Source organism: Antedon mediterranea, chromosome 4 (assembly GCF_964355755.1).
Source record: "Antedon mediterranea chromosome 4, ecAntMedi1.1, whole genome shotgun sequence".
Classification (NCBI taxonomy): domain Eukaryota; kingdom Metazoa; phylum Echinodermata; class Crinoidea; order Comatulida; family Antedonidae; genus Antedon; species Antedon mediterranea.
Window position 1 is genome coordinate 23,244,249 of NC_092673.1, and position 15,824 is coordinate 23,260,072.

Here is a 15,824-nt window from a genome sequence, read left to right on the forward strand (position 1 = left end):
TTGTGTTTATCATATATCGTGTATGATACATTGATTGTAGGTTAAGTAATGCAATTAGGTTAGGCCTATGTATTGTGTTTATCATAGGTTATGTATAGTGTTTATCATAGGTTATGTATTGCGTTTATCATAGGTTATGTATTGCGTTTATCATAGGTTATGTATTGCGTTTACCATAGGTTATGTATAGTGTTTACCATAGGTTATGTATAGTGTTTACCATAGGTTATGTATAGTGTTTACCATAGGTTATGTATTGCGTTTATCATAGGTTATGTATAGTGTTTATCATAGGTTATGTATTGCGTTTATCATAGGTTATGTATTGCGTTTATCATAGGTTATGTATTGCGTTTATCATAGGTTATGTATTGCGTTTATCATAGGTTATGTATTGCGTTTATCATAGGTTATGTATTGCGTTTATCATAGGTTATGTATTGCGTTTATCATAGGTTATGTATTGCGTTTATCATAGGTTATGTATTGCGTTTATCATAGGTTATGTATTGCGTTTATCATAGGTTATGTATTGCGTTTATCATAGGTTATGTATTGCGTTTATCATAGGTTATGTATTGCGTTTATCATAGGTTATGTATTGCGTTTATCATAGGTTATGTATTGCGTTTATCATAGGTTATGTATTGCGTTTATCATAGGTTATGTATTGCGTTTATCATAGGTTATGTATTGCGTTTATCATAGGTTATGTATTGCGTTTATCATAGGTTATGTATTGCGTTTATCATAGGTTATGTATTGCGTTTATCATAGGTTATGTATTGCGTTTATCATAGGTTATGTATTGCGTTTATCATAGGTTATGTATTGCGTTTATCATAGGTTATGTATTGCGTTTATCATAGGTTATGTATTGCGTTTATCATAGGTTATGTATTGCGTTTATCATAGGTTATGTATTGCGTTTACCATAGGTTATGTATTGCGTTTATCATAGGTTATGTATTGCGTTTACCATAGGTTATGTATTGCGTTTACCATAGGTTATGTATTGCGTTTACCATAGGTTATGTATTGCGTTTATCATTGGTTATGTATTGCGTTTATCATTGGTTATGTATTGCGTTTATCATAGGTTATGTATAGTGTTTATCATAGGTTATGTATTGCGTTTATCATAGGTTATGTATTGCGTTTATCATAGGTTATGTATTGTGTTTATCATTGGTTATGTATTGCGTTTATCATAGGTTATGTATTGTGTTTATCATAGGTTATGTATTGCGTTTATCATAGGTTATGTATTGCTTTTATCATAGGTTATGTATTGCGTTTATCATAGGTTATGTATTGCGTTTATCATAGGTTATGTATTGCGTTTATCATAGGTTATGTATTGCGTTTATCATAGGTTATGTAATTGCGTTTATCATAGGTTATGTAATTGCATTTATCATAGGTTATGTATTGCGTTTATCATAGGTTATGTAATTGCGTTTATCATAGGTTATGTATTGCGTTTATCATTTGTTATGTACTGCGGTTGTCATTTGTTATGTATTGTGTTTATCATAGGTTATGTATTGTGTTTGTCATAGGGTTATGTTTCCTTTTACTTACAATTGGTCCAGCTGCGCCTGGATCTCCTTGTGGTCCACTTGCTCCTTTGTCACCGAACTCTCCCTTTTCTCCTTTCTGTCCAATAACTCCATCTTTACCAGGTGTACCCTACATGTTATAATGAAACATTACGGTCATCCTGAATCTAACGCCCGTATTCTTAAACCGGACTTTAGTCGTAGTTCGAGCTAAAACTTTAAAAATGACGTCATTTTAATTCATAAAACGAACTTCAACTAAATCGCCGACTAATTCAGGCCAACCTCGACTAAATCGAGATGGATTTTGATCGATTTTTTTAGTCCTGGAGGGGGCAGGCTAAATGGTCGACTAAATGGTTTTTAAACGATATTTATGAAAAACGTAACAGTCATTGAGTTGAAAATCATCTTTATTTACAACTGTATACAAATTACATTATTTTCTTCGCGCAAGTCCGACTTGAACTACGTCACGCCATAGCGACAACGGGAGATGCCGAAATTCACCACGCGATGGAATGTTTAGGGGGCCTAGCGCTTTCTTGTCACGCTATGAAGTGCGTGGTTCATCGCGATCATACTTTGTTGGAGGCCTAGAAAATATGAAAGTTAACGTACCGCCATGGTTCCTAAATATATTTTGAAGATTTTGTTTGTTGTTAATCAAAAGTACTTCACTGTTAAATTAATACTGATCTTGTTCTAATAATTAACGATTAAAATTATTTTTCATGTTTATAGTCCTGATGCGTAAAAAGTGTTGTAAGAAAATGGAAAGTGATATCAATGCGCACAATTTCGTCTGCTCCTCAAATACTCTCTTGTCATTGGCCAATGTATAGCCTTTGTTACCCAGACGTGTGCAACTCGACTAAAAGCTCGACTTCATTAAGTCGAACTGCAAACTTTGACTACTTCGTTTTTTAATCGAATTTGAAGTAACAGCTCGAACTACGACTTTTTCAAGTCGAACTTCGAACTACGACTAAAGTCCAGTTTAAGAATACGGGTGTAAATACCGTATGCATGTAGATATAAATAAAATATCCGCATCCAGCAGTGGGATTATACACAGGGACCTAAAATGTAGGCTAGATTATCATAACTGTCAGGAATTATGTAAGGTTTTATCTATTTCATTCATAAATTCTCCGCCATAGGGCATCATGTGACAAAAATCATTTTCGGACACGTTTTAGACCCTATATATCAAATGTCTCATTTTAAAGGAAAAATGTATGATAGTTGATGGGTTATCAAGATAAACATTTTTTAAAACCAAAATACTTACAGCTCTACCCCTTGGGCCTGGTGCACCAATGTCTCCTTGCAGTCCTCTTCGGCCCTATGATAATAAAAGAAAACAATCTTAAATTTATGAATGACTTCAAAGTATTGAGTCTAGTATTTTGGTTTATGTAAAATGTTTTAATCCATTTTAATCAGTCAATTAAACAAATTTGACATTGACCTATATAATAATGTATTATTATTTCTTTTTTTAAGATTAATTTTAAGAAATAGTGTTTTTTTTTTCTTTTTTAAAAATTTCATGTGCAACAGATAAATTCTTGAACTCACAAGTTGTCCAGGTGGACCCCGGTCACCTGGTTCTCCTGGACCTCCATCTTGTCCCTGAAAAAGACAATAAACACTATAGTTAAAAATCACAACAACACACACTGATAATATTTCAAAGTGCATATAAAAACCATTGTACAAGTACATATACACAACAAAATGGTAGTAGCATAAATCAATGTCGATGATCTATCAAAATATTTTAATTTAGGGGAGAAAATGCCGTCCCTCCCCTGAAATTTATTTCTTATTCATAATACAGTAGTAGAGCCTATGTTTTGTTATATTTAACAAATAAATGAATACAGTGAATATGCAGTGCAAGGGCATATGCTGGTTTTGGCATGAGAAGAAACACATACACATCAGTTATGACCTACTACTGTACATATCAACTAACATTTTATAAATGTTTTGTACTTACAGGTATACCTGGGGTACCTGGATCTCCAGCTTCTCCTTGGAAGCCAATTGGACCCTGTAAAATAAAAATAAATACACTTTCTGTGAACATATGATTAAGCAAAAATTATCTTTATTGCTCATTTTACTTCGACTGTTAATTTATAATAAATATAATACATTATTAATTTAATACAATACTATAAAACCAACTTACAGAATGTCCTTTTGGCCCTTGTGGTCCCTGAGGTCCTCGTTCACCTGGTGTTCCAGGGACACCTGGGGGTCCTGGTTCGCCCTTTCCGCCATTATCTCCCTTAGGACCCTGTTGGATAATAAAATATTAATTAATAATATAATACTGTAAAAATGCAATAATGAAAATTAATAGACTGAATATAAACTTTTTGCTTAATAAATGTGAATTTAATAATAGTTTATCTCCATTCTCAAATGAAAGTATACTATATATAGTAACTACTTAAAAAGTAGAGTAATACATACGCCAGGTCCAATACCACCATCTTGTCCGGGAGCTCCGATGTCACCAGTATCACCCTATTAAGTAAATAATATTAATAATATTATAAACATAAGCTATATTTTCTTGTATAAACTTTATTTCCAAATCCATAATAACAAATTGGTAAACATACCTTTGGTCCTCTAAGACCGTCAGGACCTCTTGAGCCGGATACACCAGGTGGACCCTATAGAAATGAAGAAGAAAATATGTCATATGGGATTCCATAAACTGAATACTTGTTATCAACACATTTTATGTATAATGTTAAAAGTAAATATATGATCTAGAAATTTTAATTGTTCTTTTAATTAGTTTCCTTCAAGGCTTTCAAGGTCACACGTCCGCTTTCCATGGAAAGCAAAAGGAATATGAGGACGATGTCATGCGTTAGAGACGTTTGTACGGCCCGCTACGTCGCCTGGACTATTCCATTTTCCTTTCGAGGGGTGTCCATATTGGGACTAATGGCATATGTAGAGTCTATACAGATAGGGATCTCACGAAATAGACAAATATATGATCTAGAAATTATACAAAATTGTCTTTAAAAAAAACCAGGAAGGGCAACTCTAGATGTTTTGTAGTATTTTTAGACAAGATTATACTAATATTAAGTGTTACCAATTTAGAAACTTCCCAATAAACTTGTTATGATCTTACAACCTCCTCAAACACATGACCTAAAAATGTCTAATGTGCAAAAATGTTATTATGTGTCTTACCTCATTTCCTCTAGCACCAGATTTTCCTCTTGGACCGATACTTCCGGTTAAACCCTAAAAAAAAACCACACACAATGAGAATGTATAACAATATGTTAATATAATAATAATGGATGCAATGAATGTTTGTAAGAGGAAGGAAGACGACGAGATGGAACACATCAAGGAAAAAGTTGAGTAATAATAATGAATATTTAAACATTTAAATATTGCATCTTGGAGATAATACGTTGTTAAAGCGTGGTTTCCACTAGAGATGCAACACAAAGACGTACGCGCAATGCAAGAGAGTTGACCAATGATAAGCCACTGTTCAAATCGCTTGTGATTCGTCAAATCACTTGTGTTGCGTTACGTCGCTAGTGGGAACCAAGCTTTACAGAGAACCAAGCAAGGTTTATGATATGATAGTCTGCTGAGCAAAATTCCAATTTTAAGCTACATTAGCGCACAATCAATGTATGGTTATACTTACTCGTTCACCTCTATCTCCTTGTTCTCCCTTCTCACCTGGTCTACCAGGAGCACCCTATAGAATATAATAAACATATTAACATTTATCGACTTGTCTTATATGTTGCACTGTTTATTTAATGAAAATGTTTTGAATAGTGAAAATGATCTTGTTAGGTGTACTACGAACTATGTTCACTAAATGGGAAAAAATCCTATTTTAGTGTGATTTTGCGATTTCACCTTTCCTCTTGAGAAATATTGAGAAAATAATACTTTACCTAAAACCTATAACCTTTTTTAATTGAACCCAAAATGCTTACCTGGAGACCAACACTTCCTGGTGAACCTCGCTGACCGGCTGGGCCTTCAGCTCCCTGAAAAATAAATAAAAACATTTCAAATTTTGTCCAGTGCACACAATTTCCTGGAATGTAATTTTTTTGAAAAATGAAAAGGCACAAAATAAATCTAGGACAAATATAAATCTTTGTATAGACAGGGAAATAAAAACAAGTTTTCAGTTTCAAGTACAAGAATTGTATATTTTTAATTGTAGTACGGCATCAACTAACCTTTGGCCCTCTCAAACCTCGATCTCCTGGAACACCTGGTTCTCCAGAGTCACCCTAAAACAACAACAAAATATTGGTTAAAAAACTATAAAAGACATTTGTACAATATACCATTACACAAACAATGTCATAATAAAGTCACAGAGAACAGATTGAAATATGTGGTATAAATTTGGAAGCCTGCCAACACATTAGGAAATCTGTTGTAAAACACACTCGGTACATGGACGGTTATTATAAAATGAAACTAGTGTTATTGACATGCTTTTTCGTGTTATATCTGAAACGTTATGCTCCATATATTCTGTGCCATAGTGGCAACTCAACATCGTCATACAACGAGGCCCAGCGAGTCGTCCCGTCATGCGACGACCTAAAAACTACGGCCGACGCTATTGCAAGACGACTTGTCTCGTCGGGATTCAACTCATACAGCACCGACGAGTCAAGACGTTTAGTCTGGCCTCGTCGTATGATGCTGTTTAAGTTGGCCTTAAACTTCAGCATAAGTCGACAGGTTGACCATTAACACTTAATATTTTTGCATCCAGATGAATTTGTTTAATAAATAAACTTACTACTTGGCCTGGTTCTCCATTAGGTCCAGGGGCACCAGGTGGTCCTTCCAAGCCCTGTAAAACAATAAAAACAAATTTTAATTTATATCAACTGATACTTGTTGACTACATACATACTAGGTATGATAGAGAATATGCAGATGGTCAGTAACTAAAAAGTTGAAAATGTAATGCAATATGTAATTAATTATTTTCCATATAACAAACAGTATATACATCATCAATAAAACGATAATTGTATGGAAGGGGACCAATTAAGTTAAATACATAACTTTACAGCCACATTGAATCAAGACGAAAGCAATAAATGCAATCAATGTTTGAAATAAGGTGCATCTATTTGAGCTATGAATGATGAAAGTGAACATTTTGTTACTTACAGATGATCCAAGTTGACCCTTCTGACCTTTCTGGCCTCTTGTACCAGGTTCACCCTTTTCACCATCTTCACCTGGAACTCCCATCTGTCCGATTGGTCCTGGTGGTCCCTATTTAGATTATTTACATGATTAATACAAAGAAATGTTTCACAATGTTATGTTTGCTATAGTGCTATACTGTGGTTGCAACAATTGATTTTTGTTTATACAGTTGGAACTCCATATCTTCGGAAATTAACGAAGTGTCCCCTTAATAGTGTGTCCTGTGAATAGAGGTTGGCTGTAGCACACCATTCAGTAGTCATCATTCGAATAATAATTAATAGTCATATGTATATGTATGTTGTTACAATAATGGAATGACAAAACTGGAGAAAATACAAACCCTGCTTCCTGGGAGACCATCTCGTCCTACTAATCCTTGAATTCCATCAATTCCCTAAAAAGGAGAAAAATAGTTAAATTTTATTTATGAAAATGTAAGATTTGTGTGCATCTAGAAAAAAGAATAATGTATATGGATACATCACATTAAGCACTAAATATACACTAGGTATGCACTTTAAACACTACATGTACACTAGGTATGCACTTTAAACACTACATGTACACTAGGTATGCACTTTAAACACTACATGTACACTAGGTATGCACTTTAAACACTACATGTACACTAGGTATGCACTTTAAACACTACATGTGCACTAGGTATGCACTTTAAACACTACATGTACACTAGGTATGCACTTTAAACACTACATGTACACTAGGTATGCACTTTAAACACTACATGTACACTAGGTATGCACTTTAAACACTACATGTACACTAGGTATGCACTTTAAACACTACATGTACTTCCATTTCTAAATGCATAGCCTCCTATAATTTGTTATTGAAAAACTTACTGGTTCTCCCTTGGATCCCATTGGTCCCTGTGCACCCATTTCACCTTGTTGACCCTATAAAAATAAAATGTGTATGATATAATATGCAATGAAATATAAAATCATACTTATTGAGCAAGATAAAATATATAATTTAAAATTTAATTCGGCTAAAATAACATTACTGTATATGAATCAATACATCAGATGAATTAAAAATATTGAGCAACATAGACATCTGACAAGTCTTTATTGATTATGATGATTTGTGGGTTCAAACATTGGTGTACAGTTTAAAACTACACTCACCTGTGGTCCTACTGTTCCAGGTGGTCCCTGAGGTCCTCCAACACCTGGAGAGCCCTTTTGGAAAAAAAAAATGAAAAACACATTTATTTTAAGATTATACGAATATTAATGGCATTTATTCTACTGGCTTCAATACAACAATATTCTTGAATGAGTACAAGAGATGAAATCTAGTTTCATTGTTTTTGCTGTCAATTCCAACTGCTACTAAACAGTGTAAATAAGACTTACAGATGGCCCTGAGGGTCCTGGTGGTCCGCTATCTCCCTTTTCTCCACCACCTCCCTATAATAAAAAGAAAAGTGTTAAGTATGATTATGTATAGTATAATCCAGGTAGTAACATAAGTCACTGTTCTAATAAACAAGTTCAATTGATTAGATATACTATACACCTATATTTTTACAACTATTTTAGATACAGAAAGATTACAATGTGTCGTTTTAAAATAAATTCCTTGAAGATGAAATAAATAACTATTTTTAAGTATAAGCAACAGTCCATAATTTGAGAGAAAGAGAGAAATAGTAAATCTAGAAACTGATATTATTTACCTGTAATCCAGGCAGACCTCGTTCTCCAGTGTATCCTCTAATTCCAGGTGGACCTTGGTCGCCTACGGGTCCAGGTGGACCAGCATTGCCCTGTAAAGAAAGACAGGATGATGTTAATCCAACTCATTTAGAATATCTCATACATAGTATATTTTACAAACCACTATAAAACATCAAATAAAATTGATAAATTAGAAATAATACAATTACTATATGGATAATAGTAATAAATTAAATGATTGTTAGACAGAAGCCAAGTGAAATTAATTTCCAAATGTTTCTATACAACCTGCTTTAATGAAAGTTAGACACATTTCCGTAAGTTAAAACTCTTCAGATTTGTATCGCGAACCTTTGAATTCGCCTAGTTAAAAAGATGTTGGTTATTTTATGTACGAACAATTGCACTTACCCTAGGCCCGTCTTTACCATTCTCTCCTGGGATACCAGTTTCTCCTTGTGGTCCGGGTGGCCCTGGGAACCCACGCTCGCCACCAGCTCCACGTTCACCTACAGAACCCTGACAAATTCCAAATAATCAGTAATACATTAGTTGTTAAAGTTATAAAGCTCCATGATTTGTTTTTAATGCGAGCGTCATTTGTTACCTTCGCGATGCAGTGTTTAATTCTACCCAATTTATACCGCCGCTTGTATCAAAACGAACAAGTATGTTAACCCAATTGTTAAAAAAACCACGCTGTTATGCAAATGAGTAGAATGTTGATGCCATCCAAAAGATAATGTTTAACCAAATAACAAACATAAATGTGTTACCTGTGGTCCAACAACACCAGGTTGTCCTTGTGGGCCAGATTCACCTTCAATACCCTGAAAATGGAAATAACATTAGATAACTATAAATAATAAATATGAATGGATGAAATATTTGGTCATGTATGCATAGGTTAATGGGTTGGGTTAAAAAAAAAGTAATAAATGAACAAATAGTAATGATATTCAATATGGATATGCATGGTTTTTGACTTTATATGATTTAAAGATTTTTTTTACTCTTTCCCACATGATTACTTCACTGTATTTATTATCCTGTATGTTGTTATATTGTGGAAATAAATAAACAGAGGCTTGTAAAGTCATCATATGTATTTTTACAAATTAAAATATTTACAAGAGAGGTAACTCCCAAACCTATCATTTAGCAACGTTGTGTCTCTGGTATAAATAATACACTGTTTTGAACAAATAGACTATAAATACATAATTATTAAATGAGTTATTAAAGAATATTAAAGTGTATTTATTTATAACTCACTGGTTCCCCTCGTTGTCCCGGTAATCCTGGTACACCATCTTTGCCTGAAATTCCCTAAAGAAAATGTACATAGGAATATAAATATTTGATATTGAATAAATGTTTCTGATATAGATTATGATTTGTTTTATGGAAATAGTTCATTCTTATTTGAGTACATTATTTTACAAATTTAAATTGTCATTAAAATTTACAATTATTAGACTTACATGATTTGAGAAAGGGTAGAGACATTTTATTTTATTATTATTTTACCTCATTTATAGAAGGTGACCCTAAACAGCGTATGCTGACAATCAAGGTGTCCTCTTGATGAGTTATGAGTGTATGTGTGTATATACCAGTACACTACTTGTCTCAAAAGATGTACTAGGTTCTTTAACATGCACATGAGGTAGATGTGCACACTGGAAATACTGTTTAAAATCCATAAATATTTTTAAAGTAACTTACTGGGGGTCCCTTTGCGCCTGGGAATCCACGAAGACCACCTGTTCCAACTAAACCCTACATAAAGTAAATACAGTTATTGTTTACGATTTGTGTTGAAAAGTAAAAAAAACGTATAGAACTTTAAAAAATACTAATATATATGGGTACATTTATTTTTAAGTTCAGTGAACATTAAACATGTTCTCCCGACGATCTAAAAACTACGCATGACGCTATTTCAAGACGATTCTTGTCGGGATTCAACTCAGACAGTACAGACGAGCCAAGATGCTTCCTTGGGCTTCGTCATACAATGCTGTCTGTGTTGGCGTTAACTACGCACATAGTTAAAGTATACAACAAGGGAAAAATACTAAACTATAATTCACATGTAACTATTTTTTCACAACAAAACAAGAAGAAATAAAAGAACCATGCAATACACTCAGTTTCACATTATTTTAGATATAATATAATTTTAACTGAAAATACTCCCAATTTTATTATACAACTAAGTATCACATTTATACAATTATACTGTAGAATCAATATGGAAATGTTTCTATTTAAAAAAAATGAAAAGTGAAACCTTATTGGTTATCCGCACTTGGCGGATAACCCCTTGTTATTGTCAGGATCTTTTTTTTTTTTTTTTTTTTTTTTTTTTTTTTTTTTTTTTTTTTTTTTTTTTTCTATGTTATTCTTCTTTCTTTCCCAAAATTTTGTGTCACGTGTATCTCAAATTCTGATCAACATTACATCGTATAACTTTGTCAGAAGATTTACCTCTATGTGTAGAAGTGCAGGACAGCTCGTTTTTTTACTTTAGAGTCGCGCAGCGTAAGCTACGCGCGATTTTATGAATTTTGCGTATTTAACATAGACTAAAAACCAAAAGTCATTTTGTAATGACACTTGGTGAACATTTAAGTCATATCAAGGGCAAACTTTCTATGGATTAAAAATGGCATGTTTGACATAAAGTTACGCGCGCACGCGCGTTTAAAATTTCAAATTGCGAAATATCCATTTCTAATCAACTTTCTACGCGTTTCAGGGCATTTTAAGCATTTCAAAAATTCCCACGCGTGCGCATTTTTTTTACGCGCGCGTGCGCACGTAGCGCAAAAACATCTTTTTTTTGCTTGATTTTTGTTTTTTCAGCCTTTTCTAGTAAATTTACCAATTTTCAATCAATTTCGACTTAAAATCACGTCATACGAGCACGTAGAATTCAACAATTTGCGCGCGTTTTTGAAGAAAAAGTTCAAAAATTTGTCAAAATTATGCCTTTTTTAAAACAGTCATAGATTGTAAACTACGAGGTGAACTTCTTTTAAATTACACATTCTGGAAGTTGATGATTTGTAGATATCGAATCATGCATCGATATGGCTAACAAGACATAGTGACGTCATCGTATGGCCACTCAAATATAAAATATAGGATTTTTGTCTCTTTCGTCATAGCTCATCACATTTAATAGAGCGCATCTCCACTTATCCGAATTCCATTTCCCCCCATTTTTTTATATTGTCTATGCCAATCAATTATCTTTCGCATAATCTACCATTTTTTAAATTGTGATGACGTCATCATGTCCAAAAGCGTCAATAACTTGGGTCCCTTATTTTCACCTATTCTGCACTGTATGTAGTACGTATACAGAATATAGTGTATACCGTATATACTCAGACGTGACACAAAATAGAGAGCGCACTAACATTTTTTCAATGGCATAATCGTTTTTCTGCGCGCAATATTCTAACGTATGACGTGCTGCGGATAACCTAACTCGTCCGTAGTGACGAGTTCAAATCTAGTTAATATAATATCTGCAGCAGGTAGGAGATAAAACAAATTTGAATACAAAGTATTAATTCAAACAATATCTAAATCTTTAAAAAAAGGGGCTTAATTGAGACATTAACATAGTAACCTAGTCCCAAATGGTAATCCAGTAATATAAGGTAAGGTCAGACAATTTAAAAAAATTGTTTTAAGACAATGAAATAATACTTACTCGTTCTCCTCTTACTCCTGGAGGTCCCTCAACACCTTCTGCTCCCTGTTAACAAAACCATTTATAAATGAAAATAAAATCAATTTAACATGTCCTAATTATATTATACAGTAATACTGTACCTACAAACAAATAGTAAAAGTAAGAAAGTACGTTTTTGTACTTTGTAACATTCCACCCACCAAGAAAGCACTTTTTTGTCTGGTTGAGACAGAGAAGAAACCTTGCGTCGTTTACCCCAAGAGGGTGCACGATTTTAATATAAAAATCACTTGTCAATAAAAATTTCCTGTTGTTGTTGCATGTCATTGAAACGTAAAAAAAAGCATATTTGCTGATTTCTTTGTACAAATTGAAAACACATACAATAATAGTAATATTAATTAATTATTATATATTAATAAATGTTTACTGATGCCTTACCTTAGGCCCAACTGGTCCGGTCTGTCCTCTAGGTCCACGATTGCCTCTCAAGCCTCTTGGACCACGTTCTCCCATATCACCCATTGTTCCTGGATTACCCTTCAAAAACATTACACATTATTGTTGTTTTATTAACAGATGTTTAGGCTTATAGCTTCAGTTTGATATTATCATCCACACAATACTGTACAGTGGAGGAGGCAAATATTATGTGCTACGCAAAACATAGATCTATTCTAATAAAAACCCTTAAGCTTGGTTCCCACTAGTGACGCGATGCAAGGACGTAATGCAACATAAGTGATTTGATCAATCACAAGCAATGGATTATTCGAACAGTGGCTTGTCATTGGTCAACTTGCTTGCGTTGCGGGTACGTCCTGGCGTTGCGTCTCTAGTGGGAACCAAGCTTTAGAAAACATTGTAATATGAGAAGATGAAAAACATAAGTAGGTGTAGCACATTCCTCTAATAAGCTATTTTAACAATGCTGTATAAATCATATTAAGGACACACCTTCAGGACTCAACAATAGGGGTCTCCCTTGAATAGGGGCAAATGCATTACATTTAGAATTACAATACTAGACCTAACCTGGTCTGGTTACTTACCCTTGATCCCTTAATGCCTGGTCTTCCACCTCTGCCTCTTGCACCAATATCTCCCTTATCTCCATTTGGCCCTGGGTAACCTGGTATTCCAGTTTGGCCTCTTGCTCCCTATAATATGAAACATTGTAATCACTAATACTGCCAGATAAAAGGCAACACTGGAACATTGGACATTAAACATGAACTATTTGTAGATGCACAAGAATTTATTAATCTAAATGTGATGTTTTTACCAAGGATTTGGTGATGAGTGTTAATTAATCAACACCCCCACATTGTGTTTTTGTATGAAACAACATTTTTTTATTTTTTTTTTGTAATCTGGGGTCTCAGCCATACACATCTTCTTGGTTTTCTGAGACCATTCATCATTTTGATTTAAACACTGTACATATCTTTCTACTTTACCGACATGATTTTTTTTTAATGAACGCATCATATTCTGCTAATGTTACAACTGCTTAATTGACTATGTTTACCTTTTCTCCTCCAATTCCTGGTGGGCCTTGATCTCCTTGGATTCCTTGTACACCCTGCAACATTAAAAGATCATAACTGTTAAGGCTTGTTTATATTACTACTAAAGATAGCAAATGATGATAGATTAATAAACATTTTTTTTTTCTACAGAAAACAAAATTAGAAAAGTTTTCATCATGTAGGATAACCATTTATACTGTCTTTGATGAAAAGTGACATTTTCATGAATCTAACGATATTCTGTTAAAATTATGTATTGGAATAAAGTTGTTTACTGACCTTTGGCCCTTCGGATCCTTCAATACCTTGTATACCAGGAGCACCTGGTTGACCCTAAAAAACACAATACACAAATTACAATATATATATAGGTGATACTGCTGAAATAAATAAATTGACAGTTCACAACTTAACTTAAATCTTCGGCCACACCATTTATATTTGAATTTTCATCCTATTTTTGCCGTTACCATTTTTTATGTTCTCTTAATTTACGTTCACACTGAGCTCTGATTCAGTCCAGTAACCAGAGAAAACTCCAAGCTATCTTACGTTTTCCGATCCACACTTATGTTTCGTATAGAATCCAGAATGAATTAAAGTGTAAATGGTTATCTTGAACACTACATCCCATTTTCCATGATTTTTTATCTGACTACCAGGCAGGATGTCAGGCTCTGTGTGAACACAGGTCTATCAAGTAGTATCATAGTAGACTATAATATGTTTCAATTTCTTACAAGTTCTCCTTTTTGTCCCATCTCTCCTTTAGTTCCTGGAAGACCTTCTGGTCCCTGTTAAGATTTAAAATTAATTAAATTACATTAATTAGCACCAATACAATATAATAACATTTTAGTCAAACTGATGTATGCTTTATAAGTTATATTGGGGGATCACACCTAATGTATTCTGACTCTCCCTCTTCCTCCCTCTCCCTCACCCACACAAAAGACTAACCTTTTCGTTTGTATTTGTTGTTACTGTAGTTTATTATATTGCACACTATGTTATGTATTTTTGTGGACAATTTAATTTACACATGTATTTTATGTATTAATAAGTTAATACTTTTTAATTAAATTAATATTTTTAAAAATAAGTATTGTGTGGTTCATATTAGTTTTTCTGCGTATAAAATATTTAAAAAAATAGTTTGTAGCTTACCATATCTCCCTTTGCCCCACGTTCTCCTCTGGATCCTCCTTGACCCTTCAAACCACGTGGACCGGGATATCCAATCTGACCTTGAGGTCCCAATTCACCCTATTTATAAATGTAGATTAAACATATTATAAATTTTATCAGATTTGATATTTTCAATATTGTCTGATAAGTTTCCACCAAACCATTAAACTTAACTGAATCAATTAAACAAACTTAACTGAATCAATCAAACAAACTTAGCTGAATCAAACAAACTTAACTGAGTTAATCAAACAAACTTAACAGAATTAATCACACATACTTAACTGAATTAAACACACAAACTTAACTGAATTAATCAAACACACTTAACTGAACCAATTAAACAAACTTAACTGAATCAATCAAACAAACTTAACTGAATCAATCAAACAAACTTAACTGAATCAATCAAACAAACTTAACTGAATCAATCAAACAAACTTAACTGAATCAAACAAACTTAACTGAATCAATCAAACAAACTTAACTGAATCAATCAAACAAACTTAACTGAATCAATCAAACAAACTTAACTGAATCAATCAAACAAACTTAACTGAATCAATCAAACAAACTTAACTGAATCAATCAAACAAACTTAACTGAATCAATCAAACAAACTTAACTGAATCAATCAAACAAACTTAACTGAATCAATCAAACAAACTTAACTGAATCAATCAAACAAACTTAACTGAATCAATTAAACAAACTTAACTGAATCAATCAATCAATCAAACAAGCTTAACTGAATTAATCAAACAAATGTAACTCTTATACTTATCACAACTTACTGTGTTTCCTTTTGGACCCTTCTGGCCATCAACACCTGGGTGTCCCTGTAATGAAAAAACAAATT

The 15,824-nt window shown here is 33.3% G+C and overlaps 1 protein-coding gene across 2 annotated transcripts in view; it reads right to left on the minus strand.

The window, feature by feature from the left end:
• LOC140046966 (uncharacterized) overlaps positions 1–15,824 on the minus strand; it is a 63,986-nt gene that overhangs the window by 8,637 nt on the left and 39,525 nt on the right. For both annotated transcript variants that reach the window (XM_072091744.1, XM_072091745.1), the window contains exons 20-49: positions 15,760–15,804; positions 14,945–15,043; positions 14,518–14,571; positions 14,057–14,110; positions 13,777–13,830; positions 13,298–13,405; positions 12,687–12,785; positions 12,264–12,308; positions 10,262–10,315; positions 9,809–9,862; positions 9,310–9,363; positions 8,945–9,052; positions 8,533–8,622; positions 8,210–8,263; positions 7,979–8,032; positions 7,691–7,744; positions 7,168–7,221; positions 6,783–6,890; positions 6,403–6,456; positions 5,825–5,878; positions 5,573–5,626; positions 5,272–5,325; positions 4,797–4,850; positions 4,205–4,258; positions 4,053–4,106; positions 3,766–3,873; positions 3,571–3,624; positions 3,147–3,200; positions 2,857–2,910; positions 1,585–1,692 (exon numbers count right to left, since the gene is read on the minus strand). In XM_072091744.1, coding sequence (XP_071947845.1) covers positions 1,585–1,692; positions 2,857–2,910; positions 3,147–3,200; positions 3,571–3,624; positions 3,766–3,873; positions 4,053–4,106; positions 4,205–4,258; positions 4,797–4,850; positions 5,272–5,325; positions 5,573–5,626; positions 5,825–5,878; positions 6,403–6,456; positions 6,783–6,890; positions 7,168–7,221; positions 7,691–7,744; positions 7,979–8,032; positions 8,210–8,263; positions 8,533–8,622; positions 8,945–9,052; positions 9,310–9,363; positions 9,809–9,862; positions 10,262–10,315; positions 12,264–12,308; positions 12,687–12,785; positions 13,298–13,405; positions 13,777–13,830; positions 14,057–14,110; positions 14,518–14,571; positions 14,945–15,043; positions 15,760–15,804 — 1,998 coding nt within the window. The remainder of the gene's footprint in view (positions 1–1,584; positions 1,693–2,856; positions 2,911–3,146; positions 3,201–3,570; positions 3,625–3,765; positions 3,874–4,052; positions 4,107–4,204; positions 4,259–4,796; positions 4,851–5,271; positions 5,326–5,572; positions 5,627–5,824; positions 5,879–6,402; positions 6,457–6,782; positions 6,891–7,167; positions 7,222–7,690; positions 7,745–7,978; positions 8,033–8,209; positions 8,264–8,532; positions 8,623–8,944; positions 9,053–9,309; positions 9,364–9,808; positions 9,863–10,261; positions 10,316–12,263; positions 12,309–12,686; positions 12,786–13,297; positions 13,406–13,776; positions 13,831–14,056; positions 14,111–14,517; positions 14,572–14,944; positions 15,044–15,759; positions 15,805–15,824) is intronic.